The sequence below is a fragment of the Charadrius vociferus genome, unplaced genomic scaffold (genome assembly GCF_000708025.1).
Source record: "Charadrius vociferus isolate BGI_N301 unplaced genomic scaffold, ASM70802v2 scaffold70, whole genome shotgun sequence".
NCBI lineage: Eukaryota > Metazoa > Chordata > Aves > Charadriiformes > Charadriidae > Charadrius > Charadrius vociferus.
This window is the reverse complement of record NW_009646851.1, coordinates 3,823,088-3,842,779: the sequence shown is the minus strand read 5'-3', so window position 1 is coordinate 3,842,779 and position 19,692 is coordinate 3,823,088. Positions and strand designations below refer to the sequence as shown.

General features: G+C 39.0%; 1 protein-coding gene across 1 annotated transcript in view; it reads right to left on the bottom strand.

The window, feature by feature from the left end:
• Positions 1-256: 256 nt before the first annotated feature.
• MTMR12 (myotubularin related protein 12) overlaps positions 257-19,692 on the bottom strand; it is a 32,263-nt gene continuing 12,827 nt past the window's right edge. The window contains exons 7-17 of the mRNA XM_009894229.1: positions 17,135-17,228; positions 14,536-14,659; positions 13,295-13,370; positions 11,371-11,477; positions 9,051-9,175; positions 6,778-6,856; positions 5,167-5,237; positions 3,930-4,102; positions 3,024-3,191; positions 1,943-2,104; positions 257-951 (exon numbers count right to left, since the gene is read on the bottom strand). Coding sequence (XP_009892531.1) covers positions 376-951; positions 1,943-2,104; positions 3,024-3,191; positions 3,930-4,102; positions 5,167-5,237; positions 6,778-6,856; positions 9,051-9,175; positions 11,371-11,477; positions 13,295-13,370; positions 14,536-14,659; positions 17,135-17,228 — 1,755 coding nt within the window. The 3' untranslated portion in view covers positions 257-375. The remainder of the gene's footprint in view (positions 952-1,942; positions 2,105-3,023; positions 3,192-3,929; positions 4,103-5,166; positions 5,238-6,777; positions 6,857-9,050; positions 9,176-11,370; positions 11,478-13,294; positions 13,371-14,535; positions 14,660-17,134; positions 17,229-19,692) is intronic.

Below are 19,692 nucleotides of genomic sequence, written 5' to 3'. Positions count from 1 at the left end.
GCATAAGGGAAAGCGGTTTTATGTTAAAATAGTAATTGTTGCTGTATGTATTTAGTATTCTACCTTTACATGAGAAAACATAAAGTTGTTTTTCTTTTTTAAACAAAGTGGCCATATGGCTAACTCCAGCCTAGACTTCTGTTTTCATTACACCTATGCTAAAAATGTGTTTCTGCAATAAATGCCGTTAAGTGAAATGGAAGTTCAAAATATGCTCAGTTAATCATGGCAACTAGTTCTTTTCAACCAAAGTCTTTTAACCCCACAAACTCATTAAATAGGCTGCAGATGCTTGAGTTCCTTATACAAGGATACAGTACAACATTTAAAACAGAGCTTAGCCACCTACAATTCATACTTGAATTTATATACACTTTATGGCATATCACCACTTAGATCAACAAATTCATCATCCCTCCTGACCAAGTCATCTTCATCTTCCAAGTCTTTCCAGGTGCTAGTGGGTAAAGCTGGTTTGATAGACTGTCTCTGAAGTAAAGCAAATGGAAACAAGGATGACAAACGGGCAGAATTTCTCAGCAGTGTAACAGAATGTACATCTCCAGAAACAGCTTGACTGTGTTCTTCATCCATTTTCACCTGCAAGCTTTGCACTTCCTCCATCAGGTCCAAAATCTTGGCAGCTGTGGCTATTGTACCACCACCATGAAGCTGGGCTTCAGGAATCCATCGTAAATACCGTTGTGCCCAGACTTTGATTTCAGGGCCATCGATGCAAGGTAACAGGAGACCATGATAGTCAACAGGTTTACTATGCCAGCTATCATAAAATTCCCTGAAGCTATTAGGAGGTTCATCTGACGAATTTATGAACTTGCCAATTCTTTTGCCCAGAAGGTTTTTAATGAAATGATCTGTTTCCTCCCTGAAAAATCCTCTCTTCGTGGAAGATTTTGTTTGCGTCAATGGCAAAGAAAGTTGCCGTTGATGCTTTAAGAGGAAAGAAAAGAAAAATACACTGAGATAAATATTGATGAGACTTTAGAAATTATCTTAAGATGAATAAAACCATAATCTGTATTCAGAAAATACTTAAAGTCACTTAAACACAGCCACTGCTTTGCTATATAGTCTAAAACTGTTACTCTTCAATGGCTAGTACACCAAATACTTCACATAGCATATTTAGTATACCCAGATACCTTCGCTGCACTGTAATTATAGCAGTGAAGTAACACTGAATAAAGCATTTTTATTTGAAAAAGGGTAGTTCTTTGCATACATTCAAGTAAACTAAACATGGAAGTTTGTAATAAGTTAGCCGCACAAATGGAAGAGCACTTGATTTAGATTTTATCCAGTGGTTCTTCATTGCACCCCACTGCATAAGAGTTCCCTAATGCTGTAGGTTACACTGACAGTCTCTCACCTGAGAATGCTTTGTACAGAACAGAATTTCACCAACAGGGATATTACAATTGAAAAAGGCTACTCCAAACAAACTTTTCTTACTGAATTTGTGCTACTTTCCAGTAGTGTGGTGGTCCACTCATCCTCCATACCCTATACAGTTTTTCTTGTTGTTGGTCACCGTTCTGCCCCCCTCCAATTACACAGACAAAATTAGGGAGGCAATTACAAACCTGCTGTGTATTTCAGTTAGGTACTCTATGGAACAACAAAAACTGACTTCAAACATGCCAGTGCAACTCACCTGGATGTTAAGTCCCCTGAGATATCACTACACTTCCACAAAAGTACAAAGAAAACCCAAGTTCACAGCTATGCACAGTAACTGTAACACAGTGATTTATAACAGGTGGGTGGACATTGCATTAAGACCCAGGTGAGTCCAAAGTATACATGTATTTTTTCAAGTAAAAGCTTTGCACCAATACTTCCACTGTAAGCACATTTGAAGTACGAGTTATGCAAAATATTATCATTTTAAAAAAAAGTAGTTAAGCAGCACATATCTTACTTTGAATCGTGCAGTTTTCCGTTGACTTTTATCTGGTTTTGGCTTCTCTGCATAAAGAGGGTTGTTCAGAAAAGCCTGGGCCTTGGGGTCAAACTGCACAGACCAGTCCCACACAGTAAGAAATCTGAAAGGACCGCTTTGTGTCTTGAGGCTTTCACCACTCTGCCAAAACAAACAGGTCACAATTAATACTGCTAGGAAGGAATTCTGACCAAGTCAAGGTGAAATTAAGAAACTTGCTTTTCACAGGAGAGGCCACAGAGTTGCAACACTCATGACTTCTCTGTATTCAATAGCTGAACAACATTATTGGATGCAAGTGAGTACAGACACAAAGGCTATCTACATATTACTCTGTTTGGACGGTATTTCATTTCAACAGTGCAATTGGACAGCACCAAGAATGCCTTTCCCAGTTGAAAATAAGATTAAATAATCTGAGGAAAAAAATAAAGTTTTGAAAACTGGGCAGCAGATAGACACCTGAATTCAAACACAGGGGGCGTGTTAGGATTGTGGAACAAACCTCTCCAAACTTCAAAAGTTAACTGCATTTATGCAGTGCTACCAGTTTAACTTTTATGATCAATGCTTTATTTATATGCAAGACAGTGATCTTCACTTTTTTTTTTTTAAGTCTCTGTGCAGCCTTGCTTCCAGCTTCTTAGGCTAAAGAAAAGCATGAACCAAATGTAAATCAACATTCAGGAACTGTTGATTTTGGAATACAACAGAATATAATGTACAAGAATTTTGTAGATAACTTATTCTGCAGGACAGCACAATATTCCTCTTAGGTTAAGGAGCTCCATTGCTTTCATTGAAAAGCAATAAACATGAACCTATAGCCAAACAATGGAAGTAATATATTCCCAAGTTATTTTCTTTTTGTTATCATAAGCTCCTAAGTCCTAAACTTGACTCTTTACACCAAAAGCTGCATTCACCCTTCACGGTACCACCCTTCAAATTAAGTATGGAAAAATGTGCAGCTAGGGATTTTTTTTCCCCTGAGTCTTACCTGCTTGTTGGTCAAACCTGTTTTCCAACACATTGCATCCACAAAATAAGAAACCCTTACCGTATTAGTGTCTTTCTGGTGTTGCGAGTTGAAGAAGAAAGTGCTAAAAATAGGCACATAGAGGCTGTCTGACAAGACAGTTAAGTAAGTTTCTGTGAACTCAAATGCTGGAGGATACTGTTGTACTAACTGCCAAACACAATTTAGCAGGAGCAAAAAAACAGGAGCCTAAAAAAAGAAAATATTGCATCCATTTCAGAAAAAAATATGTTCTACCATGCAGACGATTTCTTTTATAGAATTTAGCGTCTCCAAATACAAATATTAAGGAAAGCAATCTGGTTAACTACAGAACTGCTGCACCTAACTTTGGCTGAACTCTGAAAAGTACCATCTGAGCTACCTTTGGCCAATTGTTGACTAAATAGATGAACGCTTTCTAACCTGCATTTGCACATATTAACCCGCTATGAAAGTTGCTGCTGCACAGCCTTTTAAAGTTGGAAAAGCAAAACTAGTTTATACCAATTCTTGATCAGTCAGTTTATACCTATGACTTCAATTCTGTATAGCAATCTGATCTATTCCCAAAATATAAAACTGGAGAAGTGAGAATGTGACATTTAGCAAGACAGCATAAAGTTAAACTCTAGATGTTACATGAATAGGCAATTCACTTGAGTTATTTCTATGGACCCTACCATTTAGCACAGTTTAAAAGGACGTAAGGCACATGCCTTTCAAAAAACTTCAAGATTGAATGGGAAATTTTACATTTGTTCTCTTTAAAGACAGTGCTGAAATCTAAACAGCAAAAATAGTGACGCTGTATAAAGCATCAACCCATAAAACAAAACATAAAATTAAAGATCTTCAGAGTAATTGCAGCTTCTAGACTGACATTTAAATTCCTCCTTATGCTGAGTAAACTTTTAAATAGTAAGAAAAGTAATTAAAAAACCATACCTCTTCTTTGTCACTTTTATGTAAGTGGTTACAACGATCCAAAAAGCCATGTCCTCCAATTACCCACTCCTTCTGAATAAGGCTCTGAAATCCTGTCTTTGTTCTGCTGTATGAATCCATCATCACTTGAACCAGAGTAGAGATTACACAGCACATATCAGTAGCACTCTCTTCTACAGAACAGAACAGAAACCACATTGTCTGCTAAGCCATTCCTAAAACTTTGGGTAAGAAAGTAAAGTATTGCTAGCTTCATATAAACAAAATTGTACTTCAAGATCAGAGAACACAATTTCTTGCAAGTGTTATACCATCAGAGAGAAGTTAATCTATGTTTCCAATACCTCCTTTTGTAAAACTGTAAGGTTTCTTGCATGGTTATACAAGGATAACACTTTGACAATAAAACCTACAAAAAAAAAAGCTTTTGCTACTATGACTTTGATGCTTACGCCCTTCAGTCTCCCACAATGCACATAGTGCCCCTCCTGCCCTATGCTACCACACCAGCTATCTGCCCTCACCCTTCCTGTCCTGCATGCATCTTTACACAAGGTGTGAAATTGCCTCCTCATGCAACATGCATTCTTCACGCTACAGGTGCCTTCTAGAAACACCTCTTCCCCATGCTGGGTTTCTCAAATGGCAGTGTGTGTGGGGAAAAAACAACTAAATTATTAATCCCAAAATTGCTTAATGGTTAACACTGAGTTTGGTTTTCCATGCGATTACTGCATTCGATCTAGGAAAACAAACTGCTCAAGATGTGTACAATAAGCATATTTTTCATGTATTTTTAATAAAGAGACTACATAGTATTGAGTGTGTATCCAGAACATAAAACCATCCTTTTAGAAAGTTGTCATACTCCATGTTCTTTGTGTAGGTGTGTCCCTCCACCCCCTTAAAGTACAGCAAAAGGTCTAGCAGACCTTTAAAAAGACTAAGTTAGGAAACAGGAATGCATAAACAAGAGGTAGCATGAATTTCCTGACAGTTTTTCAGCAGCTTTCTCACTCACAACATATTTCTTTTAGTCTAGAACTATGCTTACCATGTTTTTCTAACTACAGGTAGCATTTCCAGGAGTGTGAGAGATTTAGGTGTCTGGTACTTCGAATACTCCATGAGTTTTACCAGCCTCTACCATAATTATAAGTGTGCCACTTAAGCTACATCTAAATAAATACAAAAGAAATTTAAAAAAATATATAGGATAATCTCATTAAATTTTTACCTATAAGGAGAACATTTGTGTGCTGTCTTTCCAGACACTCAGCAACTTCTATTGCTTTCTTCAAGACTCGCCTGTTGTGGTACAGGAAGAGATAAGTGAACATTTTCATAGTATTTTTACAATTAAGTTTCTTACATTAATTTCCCCTAAAAGAGGTTAGAATGTCATACTACTGAAACTTGACTAATTCTTAAAACAACAAAAACCATGCTCAACTTGTGTAAATGAAGAACTGTTTAGCCTGAAGAGCAAACTTTCCAGAACTATCTTTATTTGGCCATGCATTTCCAGTTGTTATCTTTGGACATTTGTAATACAGTGATTTATTCTGGATCAATAGCAGTCATCACACACACACTAAAGTATTACAGTTGAGAAAAGCCAGATCTTTTTCCTAGAAAGAGACAAAATCATCACACTTATGTTGTAATGTACTACATACTACATTTCTCCCATAATCTGGTTTTAAGAGGCAGAGGGAAGAATCAGCAATCAGATCTTGTAAACATGTAGACAAGATTTTCTTTATATTATCATTACACAAGGCAGCCTGAGTTGAATTAAAGATCACATAAAACCAGATGTAATGCTGTTGGTTTCTAGACCTAACTCTTCATAAAGTTAGTTATTTTCAGCAAAAATATGCACCCAAATTAGGATTCTTGCAACTGCTTAGGTCACTAATAGAAGCTGACAGTTTATTTTGTAAGTGTGGAGTTGTCAGATTCTTTGTTCTAGAATCTAGAATAGCTGAGAAGGCATTCCTACTAACTGCAAGAGCCAAGAACAGGCTGACCCAGGAAGCAACTGGATCAAAGTATGGACATGACCAGACTCAAAACATAAGGATAGGAACTTGAGCTGGCATTTACTTTAAGCTACTTGTGATCTTGGTTATGTCAATGCATTTCTCAACATATTATCTTCACTAGAACCTCTCATTCAACATACATTTAAATTCTGGATTAAGAAATTAATAACTATCAATATTTACTGATTGTTATTAGGACTAGAAAGAACTCAAGCTGAATGCAGAAGACTGAAGAAGCATTTCACGGTAACGAACTGATCACAGAATAAATTGGCAGACAATAGAGCTAGCACAAAGTAACATGGAAAACATAAAACCCCTCAGCATTCCACTATAACAAGCCTTAAGTTAGCCAACACCATTCCAACACTTACTCACTGTGGACTGCTGAGAGAAGAAAAAAGAACTTGAGGAACAATCAGGAGAGGAAGGGGACAAAACTGAGAACAACTGTCATTTTATAAATCTTTGGTGGGCTAACATCTTGAATACTGCAGTTCATCCCGTCCTAAAGGATATTACAGAAGTAGAGAGTACAGAGAAGAACGGCAAGGCTAGTCAGAGACACGGAACAGGTTTCATGCAAGAAATAAATAGGATTCTTCTACAAGCCTGCACTGTAAAAATACTGTCTCAAGTTGTAGAAATAAGATATATAAATAAATGGAACCATAAGTCTGTCTCAATTTCCTTTCCTACCGGACGTGAAGAATGTAATCGTATTTCAAGAAAATAGCTAGAAAACCCGCTACAAATGCATTTAACAATTTGAAACCCAGAAAGTTACAGATATAACAAACCTGATTATCTCTAGCCAGTTTGTGCTCTCCAGTAATGAAAACCATTTCACATCCGTTGCCCAGAAGTCTGTACTGTTATCTGCAAGAACACCAAAACCAAAAATTACTTTGTTCACATATGCACTATGCTAATTAACAGCTATCCATTGTATAACTCTTCAGTTATGAACTGTTATAAAACAACCAATACTAAGAAGTCAGTAAATTCTAATCACTGTTAAAGTCAACACCCTATAACTAAATGAGAAAGTAAAGTAGTCCTGCAAATGCCATTTAAGTTTTATAGAACCATAGGCTTTTAGAAAATGTATGATGTAGGTTCCTATCAACCAAAGAAAGTAAATAAATCTGTAAATAAATCTGTTGAAAAAATGGGAAAGGAAAAGAAGTTTTATCAGAGGCGAGGTTTTTCCAAGTTCCAGTTGCCTTGACTCTAAAGCATGATCTATATAAAGCTTGATGTAAGGAGGCTGGATTTTGACAGTCATTAGCGTTAGAGCCAGAAACACAAACAGGTTTTAGGAGGTTGCACAAATTTGTGTAACATCAGACTGCCTGAAAAAGGTTTTAAACAGTTTTCACTGCAACTGAAGAGGCATTAAAATACATCAAAAAGGGAACAGCTAAGATAAACCATGAGGCAAAGTACAATACCACAAAGTCATTAAACTTTTATGTGCTAATGAGCTCTTGTGCTCTATGGAAAGTGTCCTTAAAGATCTGCCAGCTTTGTGCTGCTTCCTTGTCCCTGGGGGCAGTTTCCCAGGGGATCCTATTAAGTAACTCCTTGAACAGCTTGAAGTTTGCTCTCCTAAAATTCAGTTCAATGAAGTTACCTAAATCAAATTAACTAGGCACATATAGAAAAAATAATGGTTAATGTGTTCAGACTTTGAAAAGAGTAGTAACGTAGTCAATTCCTGCAAGATCTTAATACTTCTGCAAAAAGTTACCTGAATTGTTTTCTCAGACTGCTAGTGCATACTGCTATATCCAGCAAGCTATAGTCTACTAACAAAGCTTATATAAAAAGCTGTAAGACAAAAACACTTAACTGGAATTCAGTTTTAACATACTCACTTTTACTTCATGTAATGTAAGACAATGATACAATTGCACTATTGAAATATACAGTATTTCTTAAGAGATGTTAAATGACTTAAATTCAAGCTTTGGCCTTTTTCCTACAGAAGGGCAAGTTACCAGAAACTACATTAAAATATAGGTAGTTATTTTTAGCTCCAAAGGTTCACTACGGATTTGACAGTGTGTTCCAGACAAAATCCTCCATGTGAAACTCTGGCAAATACCGCATATGTCTTAGACTTCTCTTCAGAGTGTCACTGATATTTTTACTACATATTTACCAGAAACCATTCATACTATTTTGCAATCATTATCTATTTACCAGCTAAATTCCATGTATAATACCAACAGGACTTAGATACTGTCTGTAGGCCACGCTGCAAATATACAGTTCCTCAATGATGATCAGTTATATCCAACATCAGTAGCCACAGCTCCAGTGTTCAGCACACCACCAGACAGAGGTTATTGCAACATTTTACCCACATTATCTTGCAGAAGATCCATTGTCCAAACGGCCCAATGGCACATTGCACAGTTGCAAAGTGGTTTGGAGCTTCCTCCATGCTGAGAGGTGAGGTCAAAGTACTGCTTCATGACAGCAAAATAGTTAAGAAGTCCCACATAAGTCTGAAAGCCTAGCTTATATTTTCACATGGCTCCCCTTTTTACTCCTTTAAGTGGACTTACTATTTACAGTAGTCATGTTTAGACCTACAGCCAGAGACAGAATTTTAAGCAAGCTCACACTTCATATGTTTTGAGATGTTTAGTTTTTAACAAGAGGTAGGGTAAAAGTTAATAAGCATTTAACCTCAACTCTTGACGTAGCACAAAGGCTAAAGAGGTTAACACGTAACATTCCATTTCAATAGACCACAGAAGACTGAAAAATCCCTAGTGTATTCCAACTAACATTTAAACTCTATAGTAACTCTTTTAAAGTCATTTTCAGATACTGCGACTGCTTAGCAAGAGGGAGTAAGTCTCAGAACTACAAATCTCCATTAACATGCCAATCATAAGCACAGTCTCCAGTTACATATTTAAAAGCCTGCTTTTAACCACCATCAAAAGCAAGACACCAATCAAGATACGGATTGCATTCATGAGACACAAACCAGCATTGTTATACTTCACATCTCAGTCGCTTCAAAGACAGGAGACTACTTTAAAGTTTGACTTACCTATCAAAAACAGCTGTTTAAATCTTGTGTATGCAGTCTGGATATCTTGCAGAGATGGAAGGCTGCTTGACAAGTCATCCGTCTTCAGGAGTTCATAGGGAGCTTTGCTAATTGTCTTACAGATTCTAAATCAAATCAAGAGATTAAAGCCTTCTGCTTCACAAGTCAAATAATGCACCACCTATTATCACTGAAGACAAAGTTAATACGCATGATTTGGGAAACAGCTGTAAGACCAAAAGATATACACCCTGGAAAGCTAATGGCCTCCATGCATTTTTAAGTACTGGCTAGAAACTTGCCTACAAGCTTATGACAAGTTTCACTGCTCTTAACTGTTACACCATTAAAGTTATATCTGCACATATTTGTGCAGTTATGAATATTACAAGCACTACTTGATTCTTACTACTGCTTCTTTAGTACTGACTAGACACACCAAAATTACTTTACTAGCAGACTATTTAGAGGTGAATCTAAAAAGAAGAGATGGATAGAAATACCCAAACCTCCCAGCAGACAATTTTTCTGGTCTTTTACCAGCCAAATTATATTCTGACACACAGCTGCCAGGTCTGCTAATGAAACACAGGTGAAAAAAGAGAAAAAACAATTTGGACTCAAACAAGACAGTATTCCTGCCTTGTACTTCCCTACATATCCGCTAATTTTTTTCCCTAGAGGAAAAAATACCAAGACAGATGAAGGTTTGGTTTGGACCCAGATGTCCCCTCTCATTCAGGCTCCAGAGCCCTGATGAACATCAGCTTAGTAAATACCTCTGTTGTCATGCTGACTTTTTATTGTCAAGATTTGGGAAAAGCTGCTCTAGCTCATATTTCAGAAGTGAAGCCTTGCAGGCGCTTGCCCAGACGGGAGAGAGTACTTTGTTTCCTGTAAGTTGTAGCACAGAAGCCTGCTTTAAGCAAGAACTACAGGAGTCCACATCAGAAATGCAGGTTACTAGACCTACTGGAAGAGGCATCAGATAAGAGAACTGTGGGAAAGCAATTATTTGTCAGATACAATACTAATTCCAAATTGAAGCAAGCAATTTGCACTACAAGTTCTGGCTCTAAACAGCTTTTTCAATAAAAGCAGCTGTTAATTGTAAACATCTGCTGTGTGCTTGAGTTCAGACTACTGTTACAATGTTACATGTTAACACACCCTTAAGAACAGTTTGTAGATGTATTTTTAAATATTAGTGCTTAACCACCAGTATACTATAGCAAATAAAACCACCAACACTGCCCCAAGTTCAGATGGTCCCAGATAAGGGATCAAAATATAAGCTGATACCTTGTTACAGCTTACTGCTAGGTTTACTTACTTTCACATTTTGAAAGAGCATTAAAAAGAGCTGTAAGTCATGTAAACTTCCCCATTTCAGGAGAGAAACAGACAATCTGCAGGAAGGGTCAAAAGCCTTTCCCACACAAGTATAATTAATTTTAAAAACAAAAGAGGTTTTAAAAGCCTAATCAAGCTATTTTCTGTTAGTTCTGTATGATCAACAGGTTCTCCATCTATGAGGAGAAAAGGAGCTAGTGGTGAAGCAGTACAAGCTGTATATACCAGCCTGATATAATAGCTTGTTGCTAAGAGAGAAGTTCTCTCCAGGACACCCAGCAGGTTAAAAAAAGCCAGAAAAAAAAAAAAAAAGAGCAACAAGTCCTTGCTGTAACTCTCAGCCAGGCAGCTGTGCCTTCCCCTTATGTTAACTTTGGCATTTTTCAGACTGCTGAGCTAACTGAGCTCGCTACCTCGGCCGAAACAGAGTGCTGTCTGCCATCACACCTGAACGTAGCAGTAGTGAACTGCTAGATCATCTCAGTCATTTAAGTTCACTTTAGATAAAGTTATTTTAAACATGAATCTAGTTCAGAGAAGACAGCAGAGTTCAGAGAGATTTAAAACTCAGCTTGCAAATTCATGTTTAGAGATGGAGTCTAGACTTCTCTTTCTTGCAAACACAATTGAGCCTGTCAACTAATGATACTCTAACTGTACTTAAGACCTACAAGCTTTGGTGCTGCTTTATCTAATAACAAGCTACAGTTTGCGTGCAGAGATTCATCTGAGAAATATATATACACACATGTACGTCCGCAAATAAGCCTTCAGTGATGTTACAGTCCTGCACAACTGACCAGTGCTGCTAGGCCAAGGGCTTAAACCCATTCCACTACAGAAAACTAGTTTTAAGTGTAGAACTTGTTTCCTGATGCGTGCAAGCTTAAAGATATAGCATATATGGAAAAAGAGAAGCAAGGTCCATACCAAGCAAAGTGTTGTGGACAGAATAGCTATTACTGACCCATCCAAGAAGGCTTTTTGCGTTTGTGAAGTGCTGTCATCCTGTTCTTTGGGAAATGCAGACATTTTGAGAAGAGCAGCACCGTTATGGCAAGACCAACACCAAATCTGCAGAAAGACATTTACCAGGTGATAAAAGTTGGTAAACTGTCCCATATGAAGTATTTGCTTAAGTGACTGAGTGATTACAAGAAATTTCTCTATGCTGTGCTTTGAATTTTTGGTGTATTCAACAAACCCATCAGTAGAAGCAAACTTCTACATCTGCACCAAAACTACATGCCTCAGTACGCTGTGTTATCACTTGCAAGTTTTTAAGTTAAGCTTTATAAAGGCACAGGGAAATATAAAATGACAGATTATATCAGAACGTTACTTTCTCAACTATGCTTATAGGTAAAAAAAAATGATCAAAATGTCTATGGCCAAATTACATTGGAAGATATGCCACTGCAAGATGGCTCTTGTAACTTACATATATTAGCCATCTGTTTCTCCACACAGATACAGTAGTGTTTTCTTACAGTTCAGCCTTAAGATAACTCACAATAGATGTAATGTCATGCCCTTCCATGTGAGCTATGCGTAAAGGATCATCTAGGCATATGAAATAAGATATTAAACAAGAACTCCACAACTACAGATTGCGCAGTTAACAAGTATTCCTTGTAGCAAGTCAGTCCTCAAAGCTTCTTATTTTCCTTTACACATAATTTCTTGACTTACACCTACAGCTTGAAGCTCTCAAGCCGATCTTTAAATTCACTTCGAAACTGGAAGTCAGAATCATTTTCATCAGTAATATTACACAGTCAAATCAGGAAGTTAAGTTCTGCTACCAATTTACAGTAGCCAAGAGGTGAACCTCAAGAGGATGTAGAAACCTCACAATCATGAGGAGTGGAAAAAGTAACTATATTGCCCTTTCACTGCAATCTCAAACTGATTTAATATGGTCAAGCTACTATTTTGACAGTAGCTTCCCAAGAAGGATCTGGAAACAATTATAAGAGTTCTACAAGGCCTCTGAACAATGCAAGATGCAATTTAAAAAATAATAAAAAAATAACTTGTGTTTCTGTGTAACAACCACTGTAATTTATCTGGCTGACTATCTGAGAAAAAGTGAACCAAACTATTTTGAACTTCACTATCTGAAAGGACAATTTGGGCAGGACAGCACAGTACTATCTTCTCCGTAGACTGATTAATTTAAGACCATGAAGTAAACATGGTTTTCCTTGGCAAACCTGATAGATATGCAGCAACTAAGCTAAGGCCTCATACATGAGGTTACTTCACTCCCTGTTGTCATCTACTTTATGTTACTGGTTCTTAAACTCAGGTACGAGGTAGGAAGCCAAATCCAGCTTGCTACAGGGTGCAAAACAGTATATTTAACTTTGTTTTCTGTTGAGACTGGTAGAACTAGTTTTTCAGCAAGGCTACTTAGCTTTGTAGAAATGCTGCATCATCACAGCCATACTACTTACGCAGTACCCATGCTAGGCAACTGAAGGTATTGAACTATATCTGCACATTCATGGTCTTCACTTCAATACCCAAATAGCATTTCAAGCCCTACATCCTGCCCAGCTAGACATCTGTCAGTACTCAGTCTCATGAAACACAGTCTGGTGGATAGACAGGCTAGTAGTATACGAAGACTACAGTACATTAGACATCTGATATAAACAAATGGGGGCTGTGAACTCCCATTTTGCTTTACACTGCTCAACGGGAATACAAAATACTTTGAGCACCTCTCCTTCCAGCATCTATTTCCCCTTCTGTAGATCACTAGGTGTAAGTGCGAGCTGTTGAAAACAAGTCCTAAAAATCATATGCAGTAACATCTGAAGTATTAATTGAAATCATGCCTTCTCGATAAGTTTTCTTGCCCTCAACCACGCATATATACTTACAGGAATCCCTCTGCCTTCATACTTCAAGATATTCTCTTCAGAAACACATATGGGAACAACAAAATACAAAGGCAGCCTAAGATAACAGAAAAAGAGTTTCTTGCATTTAAAAACTGAACAAAGAACAATCTCCAAGCTCCTTTTAATGATGGTGAGTGTTGTAGCCCACATGCTAATTATATTTCCACTCTTACAGCTACAATAATCTTTACTACTAGATGATTATATTGTCCTCAATACCTTCCCTTTATTTCAGGTGGATAAAGTATTTTGTTTGAATCTTGAGATGCTCCTTATTTTCACTGCAACATACCCCTGCCTCTCCAAGGCTTCAATTAAGTCCTACATTTAATTGTAATATTTAAGACTGATTGTTAAGACCACCTTGGTTCTCTCACTTTTCATTGTTTCAAAATATACCCTTGTACTATTAGATAACTAGTTCTATTTCCATGCCTTGTAAGCAGTTCTCATCACAATTCAAGGATATCATTTAATTCAAGACCCACAGAAGCAACAAAGATAAGTACTTAAGCTCAGCCTGGGTCTCTCAAGACAGAGTTCTAGAATAAGTAGTTAAGACCCATTTAAAAAAAATTGGCATTTGTTTCCAAGGCCTGTTTTCAAACCCTTCCAGGATTTGAATATTAAACAACAGTAGTACAGAAAGCCTTGTGTACATTCTAAAGGGTTCATCAATAGATACTACTTGGCTAAACTGGTAGAAGCGTACATCTCTAACCTTCCACTAAAGGCAATGCAACTTAACTTCCATCAGCACATTTTGCAGATATATTTTAAACTAGTTACTCTTCTCTCACACAGCCCCCCAACTAAAACAGAAAATCTCAACTGCATGTAACTTGATGTTTTACCAGAGTAGAGTTACAGGACTGAGAAAATGTCGTCCTAATCAGTAAGTATGACAAAAGCATAGGTACCAGAGCTACCAATTTTCTATTCCATTTTAAGGTGGTATTCTCCACCCCTAGAGATATTCAAAGCTTCACTGACCATGGTCCTGAGTAGCCTGACTTAATGTTGAAGTTAACCCTGCTTGAGCAGGGATCGTGTAAGATGACTCCCTGTAGTCCCACATCAAAGCATCCCATAAACCAAAATGGATCCTAGAAAAACCCTAAACAACTGTATAACGCTCAGCATCAAAGGCAGCACTGATTTTTGCAAATCTTCATGAGATATATATATCCAAAGTTCACTATTAACCAGGGCAAGCTTACTTTTCAGAGACTCTGTAGCCTTCATTTATAGCCACTGCTTTGTATTTCACATTCCCTTTGGTCCGCTCCAACTCATCACGCCAGTCCTCAAGAGTATCAAACATCACAGTTTGGTTTCTTCCATCTGTCAGATATCAATAATGTTAATGTTTGCACAGTATCAGGAATTCTAACATGAAGGCATTCCTAAATCAAGTAGTTAGTTTTCATTAAGGTAAGCAAGCAAAACCTCTTGTGTATAGAAAGCCTCGAGTCAAAGAAAATGTCTTTGTGCAACACTGCTTCCATCCAACCTTTAAAAACACATCTTCTGTCAAATACTGCTTTGACTAATAACTTCAGGAATCGTTTCTCTTACAGAAACTAAGAAGTTCTTACAGAACATCTACATAGTTGATGCTGTCCTCACATCCAGCCTCAAACCCATGATGCTGTGCAGTAAACACCACTGTATACTAATGCAGCTGACTGGCATCTAATAATAAAGACCTAAATGTAGAATTCACAGTCATACCAAAAGCCTTTCTGCAATTCAGATATTGCATTTCATTTGAAGTTTTTCTTTCACCATGTATAGGAGTTTTGCACTGAATAGGACATTTCAAGTACTTGATAAAAGCAGAAAATTGATTACAGCAATTCAGTCTTGATCATTTTTCAAATGAGAACATTTCCTGTATTTCTATTAAGCCACCTCAGCAACAGTATTAAGTCTCCTGCACCATCAGCTAACACTGAAATACTGAACAGAGCTAGAATCACCAAAGATACAATGGCAAATTGAAACTCTCCACTGTAAGAAGATAAGGTAGATAAAATATTTACAGCTGGAAACAGAACATTATTCATGAGCTAAGGCATGAGTTAAGATTTTAAGAGGATCAGACCATAAGAAGCATAAATGCCAACTTCTAAAGTCTACTTGTTTTGTCCTGTAACGACTTCATAAAGAATGAGACCTAGGCATCTATTGTTGAAGATAGTTATTAAAATACAAAAGAATTCTGGCACAACACTTCAAAGTTGCTACAAAGTCACTTCTCCCACATTTGCTTAGCCTCTACCTGGAAAAGCTCACAATCTTTCTGATGTTTGTAGTTCAAACTGAACACCAGTTCAGTTGATGGAAGTGTGCAGAAACTACCTGAGTGAGCAATGTGCCCTTGCAGCAAAGGCAGCTGACATATTCTTGGGCTGCGTTAGGAAAACCGTTGCCTACAGGCTGAATGAGCTAGTTGCTGTTCTCAGCTCAGCACTGGCGAGCGCATTCCTGGAGTGCTGTGTCCAGTACTGGGCTCCCCAGTACAAGAGAGGCACTGGCCTGCTGGACCAAGCCCAGTGAAGGCTCATTAAGATCACAAAAGGGCTTGAAGCACCTGATACGATGAGATACTGAGAGCTGGGATAGTTCAGCCTGGAGAAGGGAAGGCTCGACAGGGGTTCAGAGGGGCAAGAAATCTTTCCAGTGTGTATAAACACCTGACTGGGGGCAGAAGCAGGGGAGGCAAGTAAAGAAGATGGATCTAGACTCAGTAGTATCCAGTGACACAACAAAACGCAGTGCGCACAAGCTGAACTACAGCAAATCCCATCTAAACATAATAAACTTTTTCACTATGAGGACAGTCAACGGCATGTTCAGAGAGGCTGTGTAGTCTCAATCCTTGGAGATATTTAAAACCCAATTGGACATGACTCTGGTAAGCTTGTTGTGGTTAACCCTACTGTAAAGAGGGGCAGATGGACAGGAACACGACTAGACGATCTAAAGAGCTTTCTTCTAACCTCAGCGATTCTGTAATTCTTTGACATATTTTGGTAAGTGTCCAATTAATACCTAGAGTACATCAAAACTTTCCTCTGTGAAACAAACAGGCGTTCCTGGTGCACCAAGAATCAGGTTCCTAAATCAAAACAGTGCTATTACTGCAGCTGAAGTCTAAACTGTGAAATGGCAGAAAGGGCACTGAAAACTTATCTTGAATTTTGCAGCTTACTGTATTATTCAGCCAAGTTTGATCAAGTGGGAAGATTATGTAGTAAGTTAGCTATAAGAGGAAGTCAGATGTCTACTGGAATCTTTCTATGCAAACCTATGCTTTTTTTTTTTGCAGTTGCCTAGGAGAAGCAGATCTCTTGCAAATAAGAGCAAAAAGGGAAATACTTTCTGTCAGATGCCACTGAAAATGTAATAATTTAATAACTAAGAGCAGGAAGTTTGGTTCACTGCAATAGTACAGAAAAAACGCATTGACAAAATACACAAAATATTTTCTAGATGAGAGCACTCTAGTCAGAAGCACATGAAAAACATTTGCACATATTGATCACAGTAAGTTTTCAATCCAGTGATGCTACTTTTGTTTGGAAAATTTCTGTGCAACTATATTGAAGGATACAGAAACCAACAGTAGACAGTTAAGAGATTTTTAGCAACCAGTCTAACAACATGTAACAACAGAATAATGAGTCTTCTGAGGCTATCTGCCAGCAGGGCAGGGTTATAAGCTGAGCACAAACTCAGCCACTAAGTGTCCCACACTGCTTAAGGAACTAACAGTATGCAACAAATACAAATCAAACACAGAAAAACATTTACCTGTATTGTTTGGGGCAGCTGATGCATAAGAGAACAGAAACAAGCGTTTAAGCAGCTTAGGAGTCTGGCTATGATGAACTATACCACTGACGATCTAGGAAAGGACCAAAAATTAACACCCAAACACAGATTAAGACTTTCAGTGTAAAAAAGATGATTTTTCACCACTCCCTCCCAGCTTTTAAACATAACTGTTCAACAGGTTCTATCTTCAACAACTGAAAACTGACTTTTATAAAGCTTTCTCCATTGTCTGCAAGACACTACACTTACTTGGCTTAATAAGAAGTACTATACATGTTCAACTTGAAGAATGACTCTTATTTTTAAATTAAATGTAGTAGACTCCTAGTTCTGAGTTCAGATTAACCCGTGAAAGTGTCAAGGCTTCAGCTGGGATAGAGTTAACTCTCTTACTAACAGCTGGTATAGTGCTATGTTTTGGATTTGGGATGAGAAACTTTTGATAGCACACTGGTGGGTTTGGTTGCTGCTAGACAGTTGTGGCCTTTTCTGCTCCTCGCACTACCCCACCAGCGAGCAGACTGGGAGTGCACAAGAAGGTGGGAGGGGACACAGCTAGGACAGTTGACCTCAACTGACCAAAGGAATATTCCATACCATGTGAAGTCACGCTCAATATATAAAGCTGGGGAAAGAACGACGTGGGGCACGTTCTGAGTGATGGCTTTTGTCTTCCCAAGCAACTGTTATGTGTAATGGAGCTCTTCTTGCCTGGGGATGGCTGACCCCCTGCCCGCCGATGGGAAGCAGTGGATGAATTTCTTGTTTTGCTTTGCTTGTGCACACTGCTTTTGCTCTACATATTAAACTTCCTTTATCTCAACCCATGAGTTTTTCCTCGCTTTTACTCTTCTGATTCTCTCAGTGATGTTGGTGACAAGAGGAAGACCGGGGAAAATGAGGGTTCTCTTTGGAAGGAAACAGGACACCCAGTCACCTGGGACATGGAAAAGGCTGAGGTGCTCAGACTTTTTTGCCTTGGTCTTCACTGACAAGTGCTTTAGCCACATCACCCAAGTTGCAAAAGGTAAAGGCAGGGACCAGGAGAATGAAGAACTGCCCTGTAGGAAAAGACCAGGTTCAAGACCATCTAAGAAACCTGAAGGTGCACAAGTCCATGGGACCTGATGAGATTAATCTGCAGGTCCTGAAAGAACTGGCAGATGAAGTTGCTAAGCCACTATCCATCACATTTAAGAAGTGGTAGCAGTCCAGTGAAGTTCCCATTGACTAGGAAAGGGGAACCATAACCCCCATTTTTAAAAAGGGGAAAAAAAGGAAGACTCGGGGAACTATAGGCCAGTCAGTCTCACCTGTGTGCCTAGGAAGATCATGGAGCAGATCCTCCTGGAAACTCTGCTAAGGCACATGGAAAATAAGGAGGTGACTGGTGACAGCCAACATGCCTTCACTAAGGGCAAATTGCGTCTGACAAATTCGGTGGCCTCCTACAATGGGGTTACAGAGTTGGTGAACAAAGGGAAGAGCAGCTGCTATCATCTACCTGGACTTGTGTAGAGCGTTTGGCACTGTCCCACATGACATCCTTGTCTCTATATTGGAGGGACAGGGATTTGACACATGGACCACTCAGTGGATAAGGAACTGTCTGGATTGCTGCACTCAAAGAGTTGTGGTCAATGGCTCTATGTCCAAGTGGAGACCAGTGACAAGTGGTGTTCCTCAGGCCTCAGTACTGGGACTGGGTTGGCGACATGGACAGTGGGACTGAGTGCACCCTCAGCAAGTTTGCTGAGTGATGACACCAAGCTGTGTGGCAGTCAACATGCTGGAGGGAAAGGGTGCTATACAGCAGGACCTGGACACACCTCATGAACTTCAACAAGGCCAAGTGCAAGGTCCTGCATGTGGGTCGGGGCAATCCCAAGCAAAAATACAGGCTGGGTGGAGAATGGGTTGATAGCAGCCCTGAGGAGAAGGACTTAGGGGTGCTGGTGGATGAGAAACTCAACATGAGCCAGCAATGTGCACTCACAGCCCAGAAAACCAACCGCATCCTGGGCTGCATCAAAAGCAGCATGGCCAGCAGGTCAAGGGAGGCGATTCTTCCTCTCTACTATGCTCTGGTGAGACCCCACCTGGAGTACTGTCTCCAGCTCTGCAGTGCTCAGCCAGGAAAGATATGAACCTGTTGGAGCGGGTCCAGATGAGGGCTACAAAGATGACCAGAAGGTTGGAGCACCTCTGCTATGAGGACAGGCTGAGAGCACTGGGTTTGTACAGCCTGGAGAAGAGAAGGCTACGGGGACAACTTATAGCAGCCTCCCAGTACTTAAGGGGGACCTACAAGAAAGATGAGGAGGGAATCTTTATCAGTGCGTGTAGTGACAGGACAAGGGGTTAACAGTTCTACCCTCTTTCAGTTTAGATTCAGATTAGATATTAGGAAGAAGTTCTTTACACTGACGGTGGTGAGACACTGGAATAGACTGCTCGGAGAAGCTGCAGATACCCCATCCCTGGAGGTGTTCAGGGCCAGGCTGGATGGGGCTTTGAGCAACTTGGTCTAGTGG